Source organism: Triticum dicoccoides, chromosome 5B (genome assembly GCF_002162155.2).
Source record: "Triticum dicoccoides isolate Atlit2015 ecotype Zavitan chromosome 5B, WEW_v2.0, whole genome shotgun sequence".
In the NCBI taxonomy this organism is placed as follows: Eukaryota; Viridiplantae; Streptophyta; class Magnoliopsida; order Poales; family Poaceae; genus Triticum; species Triticum dicoccoides.
The window spans coordinates 523,803,081-523,817,691 of record NC_041389.1 but is presented as its reverse complement, the minus strand read 5'-3'; the positions used below and the strand labels follow the sequence as shown (position 1 = coordinate 523,817,691).

Sequence of the window (14,611 nt, the reverse complement as noted above, 5' to 3'; positions counted from 1 at the left end):
ATATTTTTTATTAATTCCAAAAGGTTGCTCCGTGGATTTTCAGGTCATTCCGAAACTTTTATTTCTGCACAAAAATAACACCATGAGAGTTCTGCTGAAAACAGCGTCAGTCCGGGTTAGTTCCATTCAAATCATGCAAGTTAGAGTTCAAAACAAGGGCAAAAGTGTTTGGAAAAGTAGATACGACGAAGACGTATCACCGTCCGACACGGGAGGGCGAAGGGTGGAGCCGCCTACCTCGTTGTCGTTCCTACGCTTGTGGGCGATGAACACACCGCGACACCCGAAGCCCGCGTTCGCTGAAACCCCTGCCGCCACAACGCCCCGCCCCTGTCGTCGTCTCGGCAAACCGCGGCAAAACCCCGCCAGAGGGGGATCAGTTTGTCGCAGGAGTTTGACAATTTGCGGCGGAGATGGAAATGGGAGAAAGGGGAGGGATACACTAAATCGCCCGGGCTCCGGCATACACACCGGATGCGAGGACGGTTTACGGGCCTCCCATAAACTTTTTACGAGTCGGGCCATTTTTGCCGGATCTGCTCGGGCCAGATTTTTGGGCTCCCGTAAATCTGGCAGGAAAAGCGTAGTTCGTCAGGCGTTTAAGGGGTCTGCTAGAGATGCTCTAAGCCCCTCAAATGTGGCAAACCGGATAAATGTCCACCCAAATAGTTTTGGAGATGATTTGTGGTGGTATTGTCTTTTACTGTGCTGACTAGGCAGGTGACTGTATACATGACTGGCCCGCGCAGGAGGAAGAGACCTCGTCGCTGCCGGATGCCGCCATTCAGCATGGGGAAGTTGGCTGACACTGCCGAGGACAGCCGTGACATGGGAAAAGATGTTGTGTCGGCAGCCAGATGAGGCTGCTTCGCCGAGCGTGAGGGAGGAGTCACCGCATGGTGGCTGTTGGGATAGGCAACCGAGGCGTTGGTCATAGCACCGCTCTTGTCGAGCTACTCGGCGAGGATGTCGTCGACGGTGAGCTCCAACCACCTGATGCTACCCTCCGGAGAGCACTCAGCCAACGGCGGGAGGTGGATGGAGGCTAAGAGGGTGAGGAACGATCTCCTGAAACTGCAACAGTTGGTGAGCTCCTGAATTTCGGGTCAGTTTGGATTGTGTCCTCAGCAGCACTAGCCTGGCCTGGATGTTTGCCTGAAGTGTGCCTGGAGTCTGTTTGGTAGGCGCCCTGGTTTTCTTCCTGATTCAGGCATGAGGCAGCACGCCTGGTTTGCTCCCTGGTCGAGGCGCCAAAAACGGACGCCTGGGTACCAGGCATCTTCTTTTCTCTTTCTAATTTATTTTTCTTTATTTTAATCACATGGTCACAAAGCCTTTTCTGTTGGAATCTGTGCCATTACAATCCAAAAGCAGAGTACTTATTTTCTCAGGCCAGGACAGCAAGCAAACACCCACATCTTCACCGTGCCTGGCCAGGCAAAAATCACTGCATTTTCAGGCTACATTTAGACACCAATTTTTGCCCAGGACACCGTCCAAACTGACCGATACATCTCAACTTCAGACCGTTACCAGAGTGAAAAGAATCTTACAGCAGAGCTGGCTGGATGGATGCAAATGGATCAGAGGTGCAACCGGTGCTTCGACGACATCCAAGTTCAGCAGCATGATGCTTGACTGAACCGCGTTAACCAAAAGCAAACTGGCTCTTAGAAATTTTCCAAGTTTCTTCAGTACTGAATATATGTTCCGAGTTTCATCCAAAAAATATAAGATAGAGAGCATGTTCTATGAGCCATCCACATAAGCGCATATACATGTTCTAAAGCAAGTATTTTAGAAGTTGATTGATGATTTTAGGTACTAAAAGCTTCATTGGAGTCAACAATTTTATTTCTTCACTGAAAGAATTATACTACCTCGGTCCGAAATTACCTGTCGCTCGACAAGTAATTTCGGACGAAGGGAGGTACTAGGCATGAAATCCTTTGGATGTTAAAGACAAATTTCATGTGAGAAGCCTTATACGTGCATGGTTACTACTTACTAGTATACCAAAAACAACTCACTTGTTCTATGAATTTACCACGTTTCTTCGTTACTGAATATATGTTTCCTAGTTCATCCAGAAAAGACATACCATGTTCTAAAAGGCATCCACATAAATGCAGATGCAAGCATACTCCCTCCATTCGGAATTACTTGTCGCGAAAATGGATGTATCTACATCCATTTCCGAGACAAGTAATTCCGAACGGAGGGAGTATAAAACTGGAAGACCAAACACACTCAAAAGACCAGTCACAAGACCAAGATCAGCAAAATCCAAGTATCCAACTAGCTCCCAGCGCAGAAAAAGGTAAAACAGAGTACAGTAAGCACACTCTTTATGAGCATTGATCTTCAGAGTTGGCTTCATACTAGCAAATCCTTATCTGAAGATCACTTTCAGGGAACATGTTACTGTTTACCTAGCAAATCCTTATCTGTTTGAAGAAAGGAACAAATTATGCATTCATGTACTCATATGTTGCACTAGGAGCAGTGTATTATATTTTGAAAGACTCCCAAAGCTTGTTTATTACGAACTGACTATAGCATATAGTAGCAACTTATTGACCAAACTCCTGAAATTGCCATACAAAATGGAACGAACCAAAAACTGCAAATCTTCTCATGCAAAATGTTATCAAATATTACGATAATATACTTTAATTGGAAGGCACAAAAGTACTTTTTCATCAATGCATGCATCAGTCCACTGTCTCACTAATTGTTCACATTACAACATAAGGAAAACGGACAGTACGATGAATTATTCACCTCATTAGCAACAGCTACTCTATAAACTCAGCAGGCTTCCTGTGTAAATGCCGATTGATCGGGGATCTCTCAGTTTTAGTTCATCAGTACATGTGCCATTCCTTGGATCATAACATTGCAGAAATCCCTCTCCTTTCTCTCCATCACTTAATATACCTTCCAGACAATCCATCCCACTGAAGAAAATTCTCCCATCATGTAACATGAGAAAAGGATACCAAAAAAGCCTAGCAACATGTGAAGGCAAGCTGTATTTCTTGACCCAAATACCTTTCTCAAAATCTGTCAAAAACCACAAGTCCATAGATATGTCATAAATATTATGAGCCACAACTAAGCAGCCGTTCAACTCAGCCAATGATAACTCGTGTTCAAGTCCTGAGTAAGTGTATCCCCCGTTGTCTTGCAAAAACCTCTCCAGCTGTTCTGGACCACGTAGAACACCCATCCACTCCTCTGTGTCGAGGTTGAAAGAAGCTACGCTACCAGGTTCAATGGTAATAACTCCAGTTTCATAATTAGAGTAGCAAAATTCCATCAGGAAGTACACCACCCCATCGACGACCGCACTTCTCATCCTGTGACTGGTACAGATATGGGACGGAGGGTCCTGCTTTCTCCTCCAGCTTCCATGGTTGGTGTCATCAAAGGTGATAACCTCACATACCTTCCGGTCATCAACTCTAGAGATGCGGAGCGCCTTATACTCCCTGCTAGAGGAGACCTGCCCAAAAGCAAACGACTCACGTCTGCACCTATATTCCTTCATTGGCTTCACCTCTAGCTCATGCGCAATTTCCTCAGAGAAGCCCATTGGCAAGTCGATGGTAGCTCCAGTGGCTGGGTTCAGCACCCAGAAGGACCCAGAGAAGAAATTCCAGTTGAAACAGACAAGGTCTAGCCGTGTGCGCACAACACAGATGCTATCGTCCTTGCTTGTGAACCGGCCAATGGCATCACCCGACGCAATGTTCACCCTAACAACCTCATACCCGGTGCTTCGAATCCTCCTCACGACGTTGCCCGACAGATCCGAAATCGCAACGCCATTGACCCCACTGCCGTCGCAGTAGCCCATGGCGAGGAGCGGGAGCGCAGTACGGTGGCGGGACTTGTGCGCCGCGACGAAGAGCGGGTCGGAGGTGAGGGCGCGCCAGCCGGGGCAGACGGCGCGGAGGCGGCAGAGCTCCTTGGCCGGGAGGAGGAGGAGGACCTCGTACAGCGCGTCCGCGGGCAGGTCGCCGGAGCTGGAGGCGGCGGGGCGCAGCTCTGAGGAAAGCATCGCTGCGGTAAATAGATGTCGTGAGCAAGCGAAGCGAGGGAGCCAAATTGACGACGGATTCAGGTAGGGTTGCCTGCGAAGGAGCGCGAAGGAGTTAATCTTACCGAGGGCGGTGGCGGGGAGCAGGCAATCGCCGGAGACGAGAATGCCGGAGGCGGAGGGGAAAGCGGCCGGTGGTCAGTGGCCGCCGCACTGGTCGAGGGTTTCGGCCTTTGGCAGTTGGGACTCGACTGGACTGAGAAGGGTCACGAACTCAACCAAAATGGGCCTCAAGAGTTATGGCCCACAGTGAGCTGTGTTCGCATTTGAAACTATTGTTTTTTTTACTGTTTACGAAGATGCATCTGAGATCGAGTGTAGAAACTCCGTGTCAATGGCTCTTCTCTCCTCTTAGCAATTTAACCGAACTAGATCTTGATGATATCATTGCATTGCCTCTCGTCTCATCTAATATTTAATGAATATTAAATTCGACCGAAATAGCAGGAAAAAAACTGTCAACAAAGATGCTTGAGTGTGCTAGGAGGGTGCAAATTTTCATGGTGAATGACGCTCGAGGAGCCTCTTCCTCCTGCTAAAAAAAATCAGCTAGGGTTTCTGTCTCTTGCCGGCTCCGACGCAGGTCCGCCTCGTCTCCAGTGGCCCTAGGGCCATGGAGGTGTGGTGGATCCTGCCAAGGGCCGGCGGGGGGGCTTCATTTTTAGTCGCTCCTTTCAGTTTCGTTAGGGTTTGTGTTCTGCTCAGGAAGGCGAAACGACGGCGGCTTTCTGAAGATGGAATAAAGGTCTCCCCGCCTAGCCCCCGTTCCAGTGGCGCGTCTAGCATCGTTGGTAGGCGTGTGGAGGTGTGTCTTCGGTGAATCTATCTTTGGTGGATTTGCTCGGATCTCGTTGGCGTTCGTCTACGTTCGTGTGTCTTCGGGTTTGATCCTTTCGATCTACGTTATTCTTCATTTGCGCGGTTGCTATTCTGGTGCGCTCGTCCTATGAGGTCTTGTGACTTTCCGACTGTCTACTACAATAAGTTGTGCCCGACTCCGACGATGGAGGGGCGATGACGGCGGCGCTTCTTTGGCTCGCTTCAGTGCTTGTAGTCGTCGCTAGGTGGTCAACGAATCTGGATGTAATTTTTATTATTTTGGTATTCGTTGCAGTGCCATGGTTGAAGATGAATAGATTGGAAGATTTCATGCAAGAAAAAAATGACACTCGAGAAGTTCTAGGTGAAAAAAAGCTGAAATCTGTTTTGTTGCAACTAGCAAGCGATTACCACTTACCGCCCGAATAGTGTGTGGTTTCCATGTAATAATTTGGATGTGTTTGGCAATGCAATTTATATTTAACAAAGTCAAAGAGTAGGTATTGAAGTGTTGCCAACAAGTAGCAAATCTCTACTCCTATAGAAAAAACTCAGTTGGTGATGATGGTGTCTGCAATCTGTCAATTCTGACCATTAGATCTGCATCTAACGACTGTGCTATAAATTATGGCCTTTTTGCAACAATATCTCACTTCTCCGCTCCAATTTATAGAAAACCTCTTAGTATCTTGAAACCAAGCACATTTCCTCTTACCTCATCAAAACAGCCGAAGAAATATATTTTGGGTGAAACATAAAATATTTTTAGTATATATGTATATCAAAACTAGACATTTTTTTCTTTCAAATTTGTGAATATGTATTATTCTACATTGGATCCGTTGCAACGCACGGGCACATTGCTAGTGTTGTCAAAAGATACAAGTACTATCATGCAACACTTGCATGGGTGGTTAGCGAAGTTCAAGAGCATGGTAACCACGTTAACGAAGTATGTCCTCAATTTGTTTCAAAAAAGAAGTATGTCCGCAATTTGGTAGGAAATAAGAAGCTTGTCAACATGGGATTCAGTGTTGAAGATCGCATGACGGTGGTGAGAAGTCGCAAGACAATGATGAAAAGAGATTACCAGTTGGGTCCAGAGTTTCAGAGATAGAAGAATTTGAAGACCAAAGGATGAACTTTTATTGACCGCTGTCCAACAATATTGATATCTCACACAAAAAGTGATCTCATCCACCCACACTAATCTATCATCGCCATAGAATCCCGTTATACTAGCTAGTAGTAACATGACAAGATCGCCGCTGCTACCGTGCTTGCGAAGCCGGAATAGCAGAACGGAAGTACGGAATTTCAATGGTGAATTGCACGATGAACAAATGCACTTTACACATTTTAGGGAGATCAAATTGCGAACGAACCACATTTCTGTTGATCATATACAGGATCCACCGTTTCATTCTTGGCCTGCTAATAGAGGCATCTTGTTGCCTTCCCACTTGTTCAATCTTTTCCTCGCTTCGGCCACCTGCAATCAGATCAGAAGGTAAGTCTTCGTGTGTTTCTCGTAGATAATCACCAGGTCACCATCCACCTGCTAATCTTGTAATGTGAGTATGGCGTATTGGTGGTCTTTTTGGGGTGTTCAACTCTGCAATGTGTGGCTTGTTAACTACTCCCTCTGTCCCATAATATAAGACAGTTTTTCAAGTTATGTAAGCTTGAAAAACAATCTCATATTTGTGGGATGGGGGGAGTAAATTTGTATTAATGTTGGTTCAGAATATGTATCCGTTGGAATATCACGGTCTCGCATAGCTAGAGTTTAGAGAAATCCATTGCAGTCTTGCAGATCCTAATGTCTATTACGGACGGTCGAGGGAATCTCATGTGCGTACCTCTTTGTTCCAGTCGGTCCTCACGGTAACCCACACCAGGATCACGGTCTGCATAAAGGTGCCTCCAATCATGCCGCTCCATATGCCCTGCATTTTGTGTCACCCACTGTTATATGTCAAGAAAGTGATATGAATGATTGATCAGGGTGAGGTAGGTTATCCAGAACCATCCACGGATGCCTTACCGCCGCACCAAGGTCGAAGTAGAAGCCGAGGAGGCAGCCAAGAGGGATGCCGACGACGTAGTAGCAGCCGACGTTGACGTAGGCGACGAACGCTTGCCACCCACACCCCACGGCCACCCCTGCTCATAACATCCACATCAGTGTGCATCCAAAAGAATTTAATGCTTTGGTTGCTTCTGTCTAAAGCTGAGAGCCCCAAAACTGAACAGAAAAAATTTATCTTCTCTGTGTGTTCTGATATACTACCTGATAATACTGGCTGGATGCCGTTGAGGATGAGGGTGATCGCCAGGAGAGGCGTCAGCTTGGACACCGCCGCTGCCACATCGTCGCCCCCCGTGTAAATGTAACTGATGTAGTCACGGAAGAACAGGATGACTATCGAGATTATCGCCGCCAAGATGAACGACAGCACCGTCACCACCACCACCGAGAACGCCGCTGACTTGGGGTTGCCGGCTCCAAGCTCATTGCTCACCCTCACGCTGTGTTGCAAAACATGCATGTAAGAATCCAGTTCATTTTACCTGGTGCAGTTAAAGCTAGTGAAAACTTTGCAAGCGGTTAACAACTTTACCTAGCTGCTGCATTGAATCCAACTGAGATCATGAACACCCATCCTGAAATGGTCATGCTGCAAGCACACATAAACACAACAGAATGATTAGTTGCATCATCATCTCGGCAGACAGGCAATCAAAGACAAGTTCAAATAAAAACCAGTTACCAGACAGAGAGCGATGCGAGAGCCATTTCGGGGTCCTTGAGGAGGCCAGCAATGAGCACCAGTATCTGGAAGTACCAAGTCTCGAGGCAGAGCATGATAGCGGAGGCAAGGGACAGCTTGAAAAACTCAGGCAAGCCGGAGAACGCCTGGAGGGAGAATCCAGTCCAAGTGAGGCGGCACCGGCTGCTGGTGACGATGTATACAAACTGCCCAATGACGATAATCCACCAGCTGATGCTGAGCATGAGCGAGGCGCCCAGAAGCCCCAGCCCAAACTTGTAGACGACGAGGTAGCTGAGGACGAGGTGGACGGCGAGCGTGGCCGTTGAGATGTAGGCGCTGGGCGCCATGATGCTCTGCGCCTGCATGAACTTCTGGATGGGGAAGTTGGCGGCGTAGGCAAAGATCTGCGGGATGAGGCCGTAGACGAAGATGGCCGCGGCGCTGGCTATCTCGGGGGACTCGCCGAGGAGGATGAGGATGGGGCGGGAGAACGCGTAGAGGACGGCGAGCGGGATGCCGGTGGCCATGAGCAGGACAGTGGAACGTTGCATGTAGATGCCCAGCATGTCGAACTTGTTCGCGCCGTACGCCTGCCCACATAGAGTCTCCACCGCACTCCCCATGCCAAGCTGCAAAGCGTTGCAGAGTTGGTTAATTATAATTCTAGTTTTGTAATTTCAAAATGCTTCTGATTTTTGTGAAACTGATGTGGAGTGTATTTGAAACTGTGAAACCTGAATGAAATAATTATATAATGCAGATATAAATGAACCTCGAATTAAGAAATAGGAATGAAATATTTGACAAATGCATGTGCGATATATCTGCAATTATGCATTAGGAAAGAAATATGATAAAAATCCTATGCAAAATTGCATTCAAATTTCAATTTTGTATTTGAAATTGCTTTAGTTTTTGTGCCTTTTTGTAAATACATCTGATTTTTTTTTAAATGTGAAATGGTCGTGTATAGATCTGAAGTGTACCTTTGAACTTGGAATGCATTTGAAAAAAATATCCGTAAAAAAAGTGATACTTCAGCTAGTGGCACTTTTCTGAAATGTATCTTTTGTTTGCGGCATGTTTTCATGATGTATAGTATGAAATTCCTGAATTTTAGACTGTGGCACTTGGTCTGAATATACGAGGATCTTCTGAAATTTAGGAAAATGTTGTGTAATTGATCCGACGTGCATCTTGACTAGTTCTGGAATGTGTTTTCAGAAAAATGCACCTGAAGTTAATTTTGTGGCTAGACCGAAATAAATCGAAAACATGTCAAGTGCAATGAACTCGTTTCTGAAACAACATTGAAAATAAAAGAAGGACACATGTGTGAAAGTAAGCGCGTTTGAATAGCATATGAAGCTATATGAAATGTCTTCCAAAATACAGTTCAAACATTTATAAATTCATATGAATGGTCCCTCCAACATTAACTGGAATGGGGCTAATGAAAAAAAACTAAAATGAACATTTGAAAAAGAAAGGTTGGAACTAGAAAGTTCAATTATTGTTTTCAATTACAGGTCCCACCAAATTAGTTATGAGTACAGTAGGCTGAGGACAGACACTGTCCTCCCCGCAAAAAAAAAATTATAAGAAAAAGATAGCGTTTGAATGTCAGAACAGTCGTGTAGGGCGATAGCATTGAGGGCGCGCCGGTAGCAATGTCTCCCACGTGTGTTGGGTTGGATCTACCCACTCAGATTCTATAGGTGAGAAGTGAGAACTACTCCCGGCGTCCATAACCAGTCGTGAAGTAGGTGAGACTGCTCACAGGCTAGAATGGAGGATCGAAATAATTGGCAGTAGGAAGACACGAGCTCCTGACGTGACTTTCTGTTTCGAAAGAGAAAAAGGAGCTCCTGATGCGACATGACATGATGCGCCGGAGAAATCGCATCCCTGCTGCACCAAAGGTCCAAAGGAGCAAAGCCAACGCTGCAGTCTGGAAGGACCGAGCCTATCCTTCAGGAGTAGTCAATAATAAGCACACAAACAAAACAAGGCCACTTAACTTCATCGGCGGCCGGGTTGCGCTGCAAACGCTGGCGGCTGCCGGTCAGGCATCGATTGTGGCACTCCTCTGAATATATGAGGAAGTAAAATGCACCTGAAGCTCATTTTGTTAAATTCCGGTGAATATTCTGTGGCGTTTCAGTTTGCGGCGATTTCGGAAAATGCACCTGAAGTTCATTTTGATTTTGGAAAATAAGAGCACTTGAAATCAAATGAGAGCACGTCTGAAAAATAAGAGCATCTGAATCAGAAACTTTTTTAGGGAATGCCATCATGCCTAGCTTTATTGATTTGGTATAAAACAGTTACACCGTTCACTGGAGTGTTTACAAGAAAATCTGGGGGTTCATCGACCCAACTACAAGAAGCATCATTATCATATGCAAATTTAGCTAAGTGTATGGAACGCATTCTCGAATGCAATTCAAACTCCATGTTTGATAGGTCCAAAAAAAACCCTCCATGTTTGATTATTATTTGTATTCATTCCGCAGCCCACCAAAATAGCTACTACGTATAAATACAGTAGGTTGAGTCGGCACTGTCCTATTGAGGGCGCACAGCATGCACCGGTAGCAGCGGCATCCTCATTCACTCCCACGTGCGCTCCGTTGGGTTGGATGATCTAGTAGTAGATTCTAGAGCGAGGGCGACTACGTGTCTCGCTTACCTACCGCCCTTCCACAAGTCCATAATCAGCCGTCATGTATCTATCTATCTATCACGTCGGTGAGGACAATTCACAGAGGCTTTGAGATCTGAGAGCTTAAATTACACGAGCTGGAACCGATGATTGAATAATTGGTACGAAGGCACGAGGTAGGGTGACGACGCGACATGTTTTCAAAAGAGAAAAGGAACTCCGGATGTGACATGACATGATACGCCGTAGAAATTGCACTCTCTTTTTTCTCTACGAAAGGGGAGAAATCGCATCACACTGCCGGGTCTCTTGGCGGGGATTGCACGATCGTGTGCGTAATCCATCGAGGATTGCGTAATCCCGTGCGTAATAGTGCATGATTAATCTAGGACTTGTATTAGGAGGAAGGGGCGTGGGTCGTACCATGAGGCCGTAGGCGAAGACCTGGATGCCGGTGTTGCCGAGGGAGGCGGCGGCGAGCTCCAGCGTGCCGAGGTGGCCGGAGAAGATCTGCGTGGACATGGACATGAGGTAGTTGATCATGTACACCAGCACGGCCGGCGCCGCCAGCCGCACCAGCATCCGCATCTCCACCGCCGTCGCCGCGCACATCCGCCGCGCCCACGGCACCGACTCGTCACTCAGGATGCTCTCCAGCCGCTTGCTGGCCGCCCCGTGCCCCTCGTCGTCGCCGCCGCCCTCGCTACCGGCCGGCGGCGGCAGCAGCGGGCTCTGCAGCTTGCTGTCCGCAGCCATGGGTGCGTGCGTGCGTGCGTGTCTTCCTGCCTGCCGCTGTTTCCTGTGGCCGAGGGCGGAGATGCAGAGGAGGATGGAGGAGGAGCTCTGCTCGGCGCTGCCCCGTGTGTGGGCTATATAAATCAAACAAAAGCTGCGGCGGCGGCGGCCAGGAAAAAAATAGGAATTGGGTTGTGGCTGCTGTGTGTCCTTTTGGCTCGCCTCCTCCGGAAATGTGGAGTTTGGTTTGAGTTTTTGCTCTCGCGGCTATTGGGTTTTGCGGTTGGAGTGCGTGCGAGAGCATGTTTGTTGTATCTGCCGCCACGCACAGTCGCAAATTGGTGCGTCTTTACTGCTCTACTTAATTTGGTCTCTGCTCGCATGCGAGTGATACGTGCAGTTCTACCGCTTCTAGATCGAAACATGTCGTGTTTCTTGGATTACCGGCGGAACAACTAGCAGATGCGCTTTTCGCCGCCGGCCCGCATATTTACGGTAGTTCCGGCCATCTCAAACTCATCTCATATGTTCGAACGGACTGCTGGGTCATTGTTCGATCACGTTTTTTCGATCTGAACGGGCTTCTTAAACGGGTCTCAAACGCCCGGGCAGACCGAGGATGGATATGGGGCGTCCGGACGCGTCCGTCACGTCGGACCCGACAACCCGACCCACCCCAAATTGCACCAAATCCATCAAACCCTTCGTCCTCCTCCCGCCGTCCTCCAACCTTTCCCGCACCCGGACCCTCGTTGTCCTCCATCCTTGCTCCCAATCTGATCCCAATTGGTCAAAGCTTGAAGCATTTGAAATTGGGACAACATCCGATCCCAATCCGAGCAAGAAGAAGAAAAAGACCAAGATGTCGGATTACGGGTTCCGCAAACCCTTGAGAGGTTTGAACTCTGGGGTGCGTGCGGAGATATCAACCTACCTAGCCTGCCTACTCACGATCCTCCTAAGCCTAGCGCGTCAAGCTCAAAGAGACAAAGAGACACAACAGTTTATACTGGTTTGAGTCACCGTTGTAGTGTAACACCCTAATCCAGTGTGGTGTGGTGGACTGCCTTGTAGGCTGAGGACGAACTAATACAATGGATGAACTGGCCTCAGGAGGTGAGGTGTTCTTAACCTCGAGGGAGCTGGTGTGGATGTGGATCAGATCTACTTCAGATGCCCCTGTGGTGGTGGCTAGTCCTATTTATAGTGGGCTTGGTCCTCTTCCCAAATATTGGCGAGAAGGGATCCATAATGGCCGGATTTGAAAGGGGACAAATAGTACAACTTATCTTGACAAAAGTAGTTTTCGCCTGCGAAAAGCCTCTGGTCGTGACGCTGCGGTGGGCTCGTCGATGACCCCCGTCCTGCCGTCCTTGCGGTCTTGGTCTTGTTGCATCAGAATGAAAACCTTTGGCTGATTCCTCGGGACTCTGCGCCTGTGCCTTGCCTCCTTTGCACCGAAGAGGAAACCTGCGCTCTGCGCCCGCCTGGCGCCCGGCTGACCTTGGTCGTCACGGCTCACGTCAGCTGAGCCTCGTGAGGTAAACCTTGCATAGAACTCTCCGCCCCTCGGGAGCCAACCTGAGGAGGCCGATCCCCTCGGGGGTCTTGGCGTCGTCCGCCTCACGAGGCTTGGCCCCTTGCGAGGATCTTGAGCTGTTGATGCTGAAGCCGGGCCATACCAGGCCGTCAATGGAGCCACGTGGTGGGCGCAGGCAAGCAGGGCTGGATACCCCCATATCCAGGACGCCGACAATAGCCCCCGGGCCCAAGGCACGCTCGGACTTGGCTTCCAGGCGAAGCCAAAGGGCAAGGGCGGAGCGCCGCGGGCCTAACCGCCTGCGGCCTTGATGACGCGTGGCGATTGATGGGACGTGGGCGACTCCGCTTCCCCACGCTGCCTCGGCAACCGTTCGACTTGACAGGACGATGCGGCACGCAGATGGTCATGATGGCGCGAGGTTGTGGAGGCCGGCGGTTGGCCTCCCTTGGCTATAAATGCGGGTGAGGGGCAAAGCCCCTCGCCCATCTCTTCCTTCGTCTTGCTCTCGTCTGCTTCTTCTCTTCTTCACCTCACTCTCATGGCGCCGATCAAAGGTACTCCGCGGTTGAAAAGGGGAAGGCCCCTAGGAAGCGGCCCGATCCTCTCCTGCTGAAGAAGCGGCTCCACCTCCCTCACGACGCCAGCGCAGGGTGAGAGGTGACCAGGCCTTGGCAGTCGAGGCCTCTGCCTGGCTTCCCTCTCCTCATATACAGTCGTGCTCATGACGAAGGTGTGCGCCGTCGAGTGGTGCCCGACAACGACGGCAGGGCTGCCGTTGCCCTGCCGACCGCACCACGGACCCACGTCGAGGGTAGCTCGTGCGAGTTCATGGTGTGGGCGGTGATGCCTCCCGACACCTGGATCTGACTCCCGCGGTTCTTCGCCAGCGAGCTGCCTCCGAGGGGGGCGGTTGAGTTGTGGCTACAGCACGTCGGTTGTTGCAGCTTGGCCACTGATAACCCACAAGTATAGAGGATTGCAACAGCTTTCGAGGGTAGAGTATTCAACCCAAATTTATTGATTCGACACAAGGGGAGCCAAAGAATATTCTTGAGTATTAGCAGTTGAGTTGTCAATTCAACCACACCTAGATAACTAAGTATCTGCAGCAAAGTATTTAGTAGCAAAAGTGGTATGATAGTAATGGTAACAGTAGCAAGAGTAAAGATAAATGTTTTAGGGTTTTTGTAGTAGTTGTAACAGTAGCAACGGAAAAGTAAATAAGCGAAGAACAATATATAAAAAGCTCGTAGGCAATGGATCAGTGATGGATAATTATGCCGGATGCGATTCCTCATGCAATAGTTATAACATAGGGTGATATAGAACTAGCTCTAGTTCATCAATGTAATGTAGGCATGTATTCCGTAAACAGTCACACGTGCTTATGGAAAAGAACTTGCATGACATCTTTTGTCCTACCCTCCCGTGGCAGCGGGGTCCTAGTGGAAACTAAGGGATATTAAGGCCTCCTTTTAATAGAGAACCGGACCAAGCATTAACACATAGTGAATACATGAACTCCTCAAACTACGGTCATCACCGAGAAGTGTCCCGATTATTGTCACTTTGGGGTTGTCGGATCATAACACATAATAGGTGACTATAGACTTGCAAGATAGGATCAAGAACACACATATATTCATGAAAACATAATAGGTTCAGATCTGAAATCATGGCACTCGGGCGCTAGTGACAAGCATTAAGCATAGCAAAGTCATAGCAACATCAATGTCAGAACATAGTGGATACTAGGGATCAAACCCTAACAAAACTAACTTGATTACATGGTAAATCTCATCCAACCCATCACCGTCTAGCAAGCCTACAATGGAATTACTCACACACGGCGGTGAGCATCATGAAATTGGTGATGGAGGATGGTTGATGATGACGATGACGACGAATCCCCCTCTGCGGAGCCCCGAACGGACTCCAGATCAGCCCTCCCGAGAGAGATTAGGGCT

The 14,611-nt window shown here is 48.5% G+C and overlaps 2 protein-coding genes across 2 annotated transcripts; both read right to left on the bottom strand.

Moving 5' to 3' along the window:
• Nucleotides 1–2,638: 2,638 nt before the first annotated feature.
• Nucleotides 2,639–4,771, bottom strand: LOC119311328 (F-box/kelch-repeat protein At3g23880-like). Its single transcript, XM_037586968.1, has 2 exons — nucleotides 4,171–4,771; nucleotides 2,639–4,068 (listed from the first exon to the last, which is right to left on the bottom strand). Exon 2 carries the CDS (start codon nucleotides 4,064–4,066, stop codon nucleotides 2,804–2,806), a length of 1,263 nt encoding a protein of 420 aa, XP_037442865.1. The 5' UTR covers nucleotides 4,067–4,068; nucleotides 4,171–4,771; the 3' UTR covers nucleotides 2,639–2,803.
• Nucleotides 4,772–6,040: 1,269 nt separating this feature from the next.
• Nucleotides 6,041–11,328, bottom strand: LOC119311327 (protein DETOXIFICATION 40-like). Its single transcript, XM_037586967.1, has 7 exons — nucleotides 10,790–11,328; nucleotides 7,699–8,330; nucleotides 7,549–7,605; nucleotides 7,218–7,456; nucleotides 6,972–7,090; nucleotides 6,787–6,873; nucleotides 6,041–6,416 (listed from the first exon to the last, which is right to left on the bottom strand). The coding sequence occupies exons 1-7, from the start codon at nucleotides 11,120–11,122 to the stop codon at nucleotides 6,345–6,347; spliced, it is 1,539 nt and encodes a 512-aa protein (XP_037442864.1). The 5' UTR covers nucleotides 11,123–11,328; the 3' UTR covers nucleotides 6,041–6,344.
• Nucleotides 11,329–14,611: the final 3,283 nt, after the last annotated feature.

What these genes read in the sequence shown, in the direction of transcription:
- LOC119311327 (XM_037586967.1), bottom strand. Translation starts at nt 11,122, where the DNA reads ATGGCTGCGGACAGCAAGCTGCAGAGCCCGCTGCTGCCGCCGCCGGCC. An exon ending in CTCGCATCGCTCTCTGTCTG is followed by an intron (nt 7,606 to 7,698) that starts GTAACTGGTTTT and finishes GTGTGCTTGCAG; the next exon opens with CATGACCATTTCAGGATGGG. An exon ending in GGATTCAATGCAGCAGCTAG is followed by an intron (nt 7,457 to 7,548) that starts GTAAAGTTGTTA and finishes TTTGCAACACAG; the next exon opens with CGTGAGGGTGAGCAATGAGC.
- LOC119311328 (XM_037586968.1), bottom strand. Translation starts at nt 4,066, where the DNA reads ATGCTTTCCTCAGAGCTGCGCCCCGCCGCCTCCAGCTCCGGCGACCTG.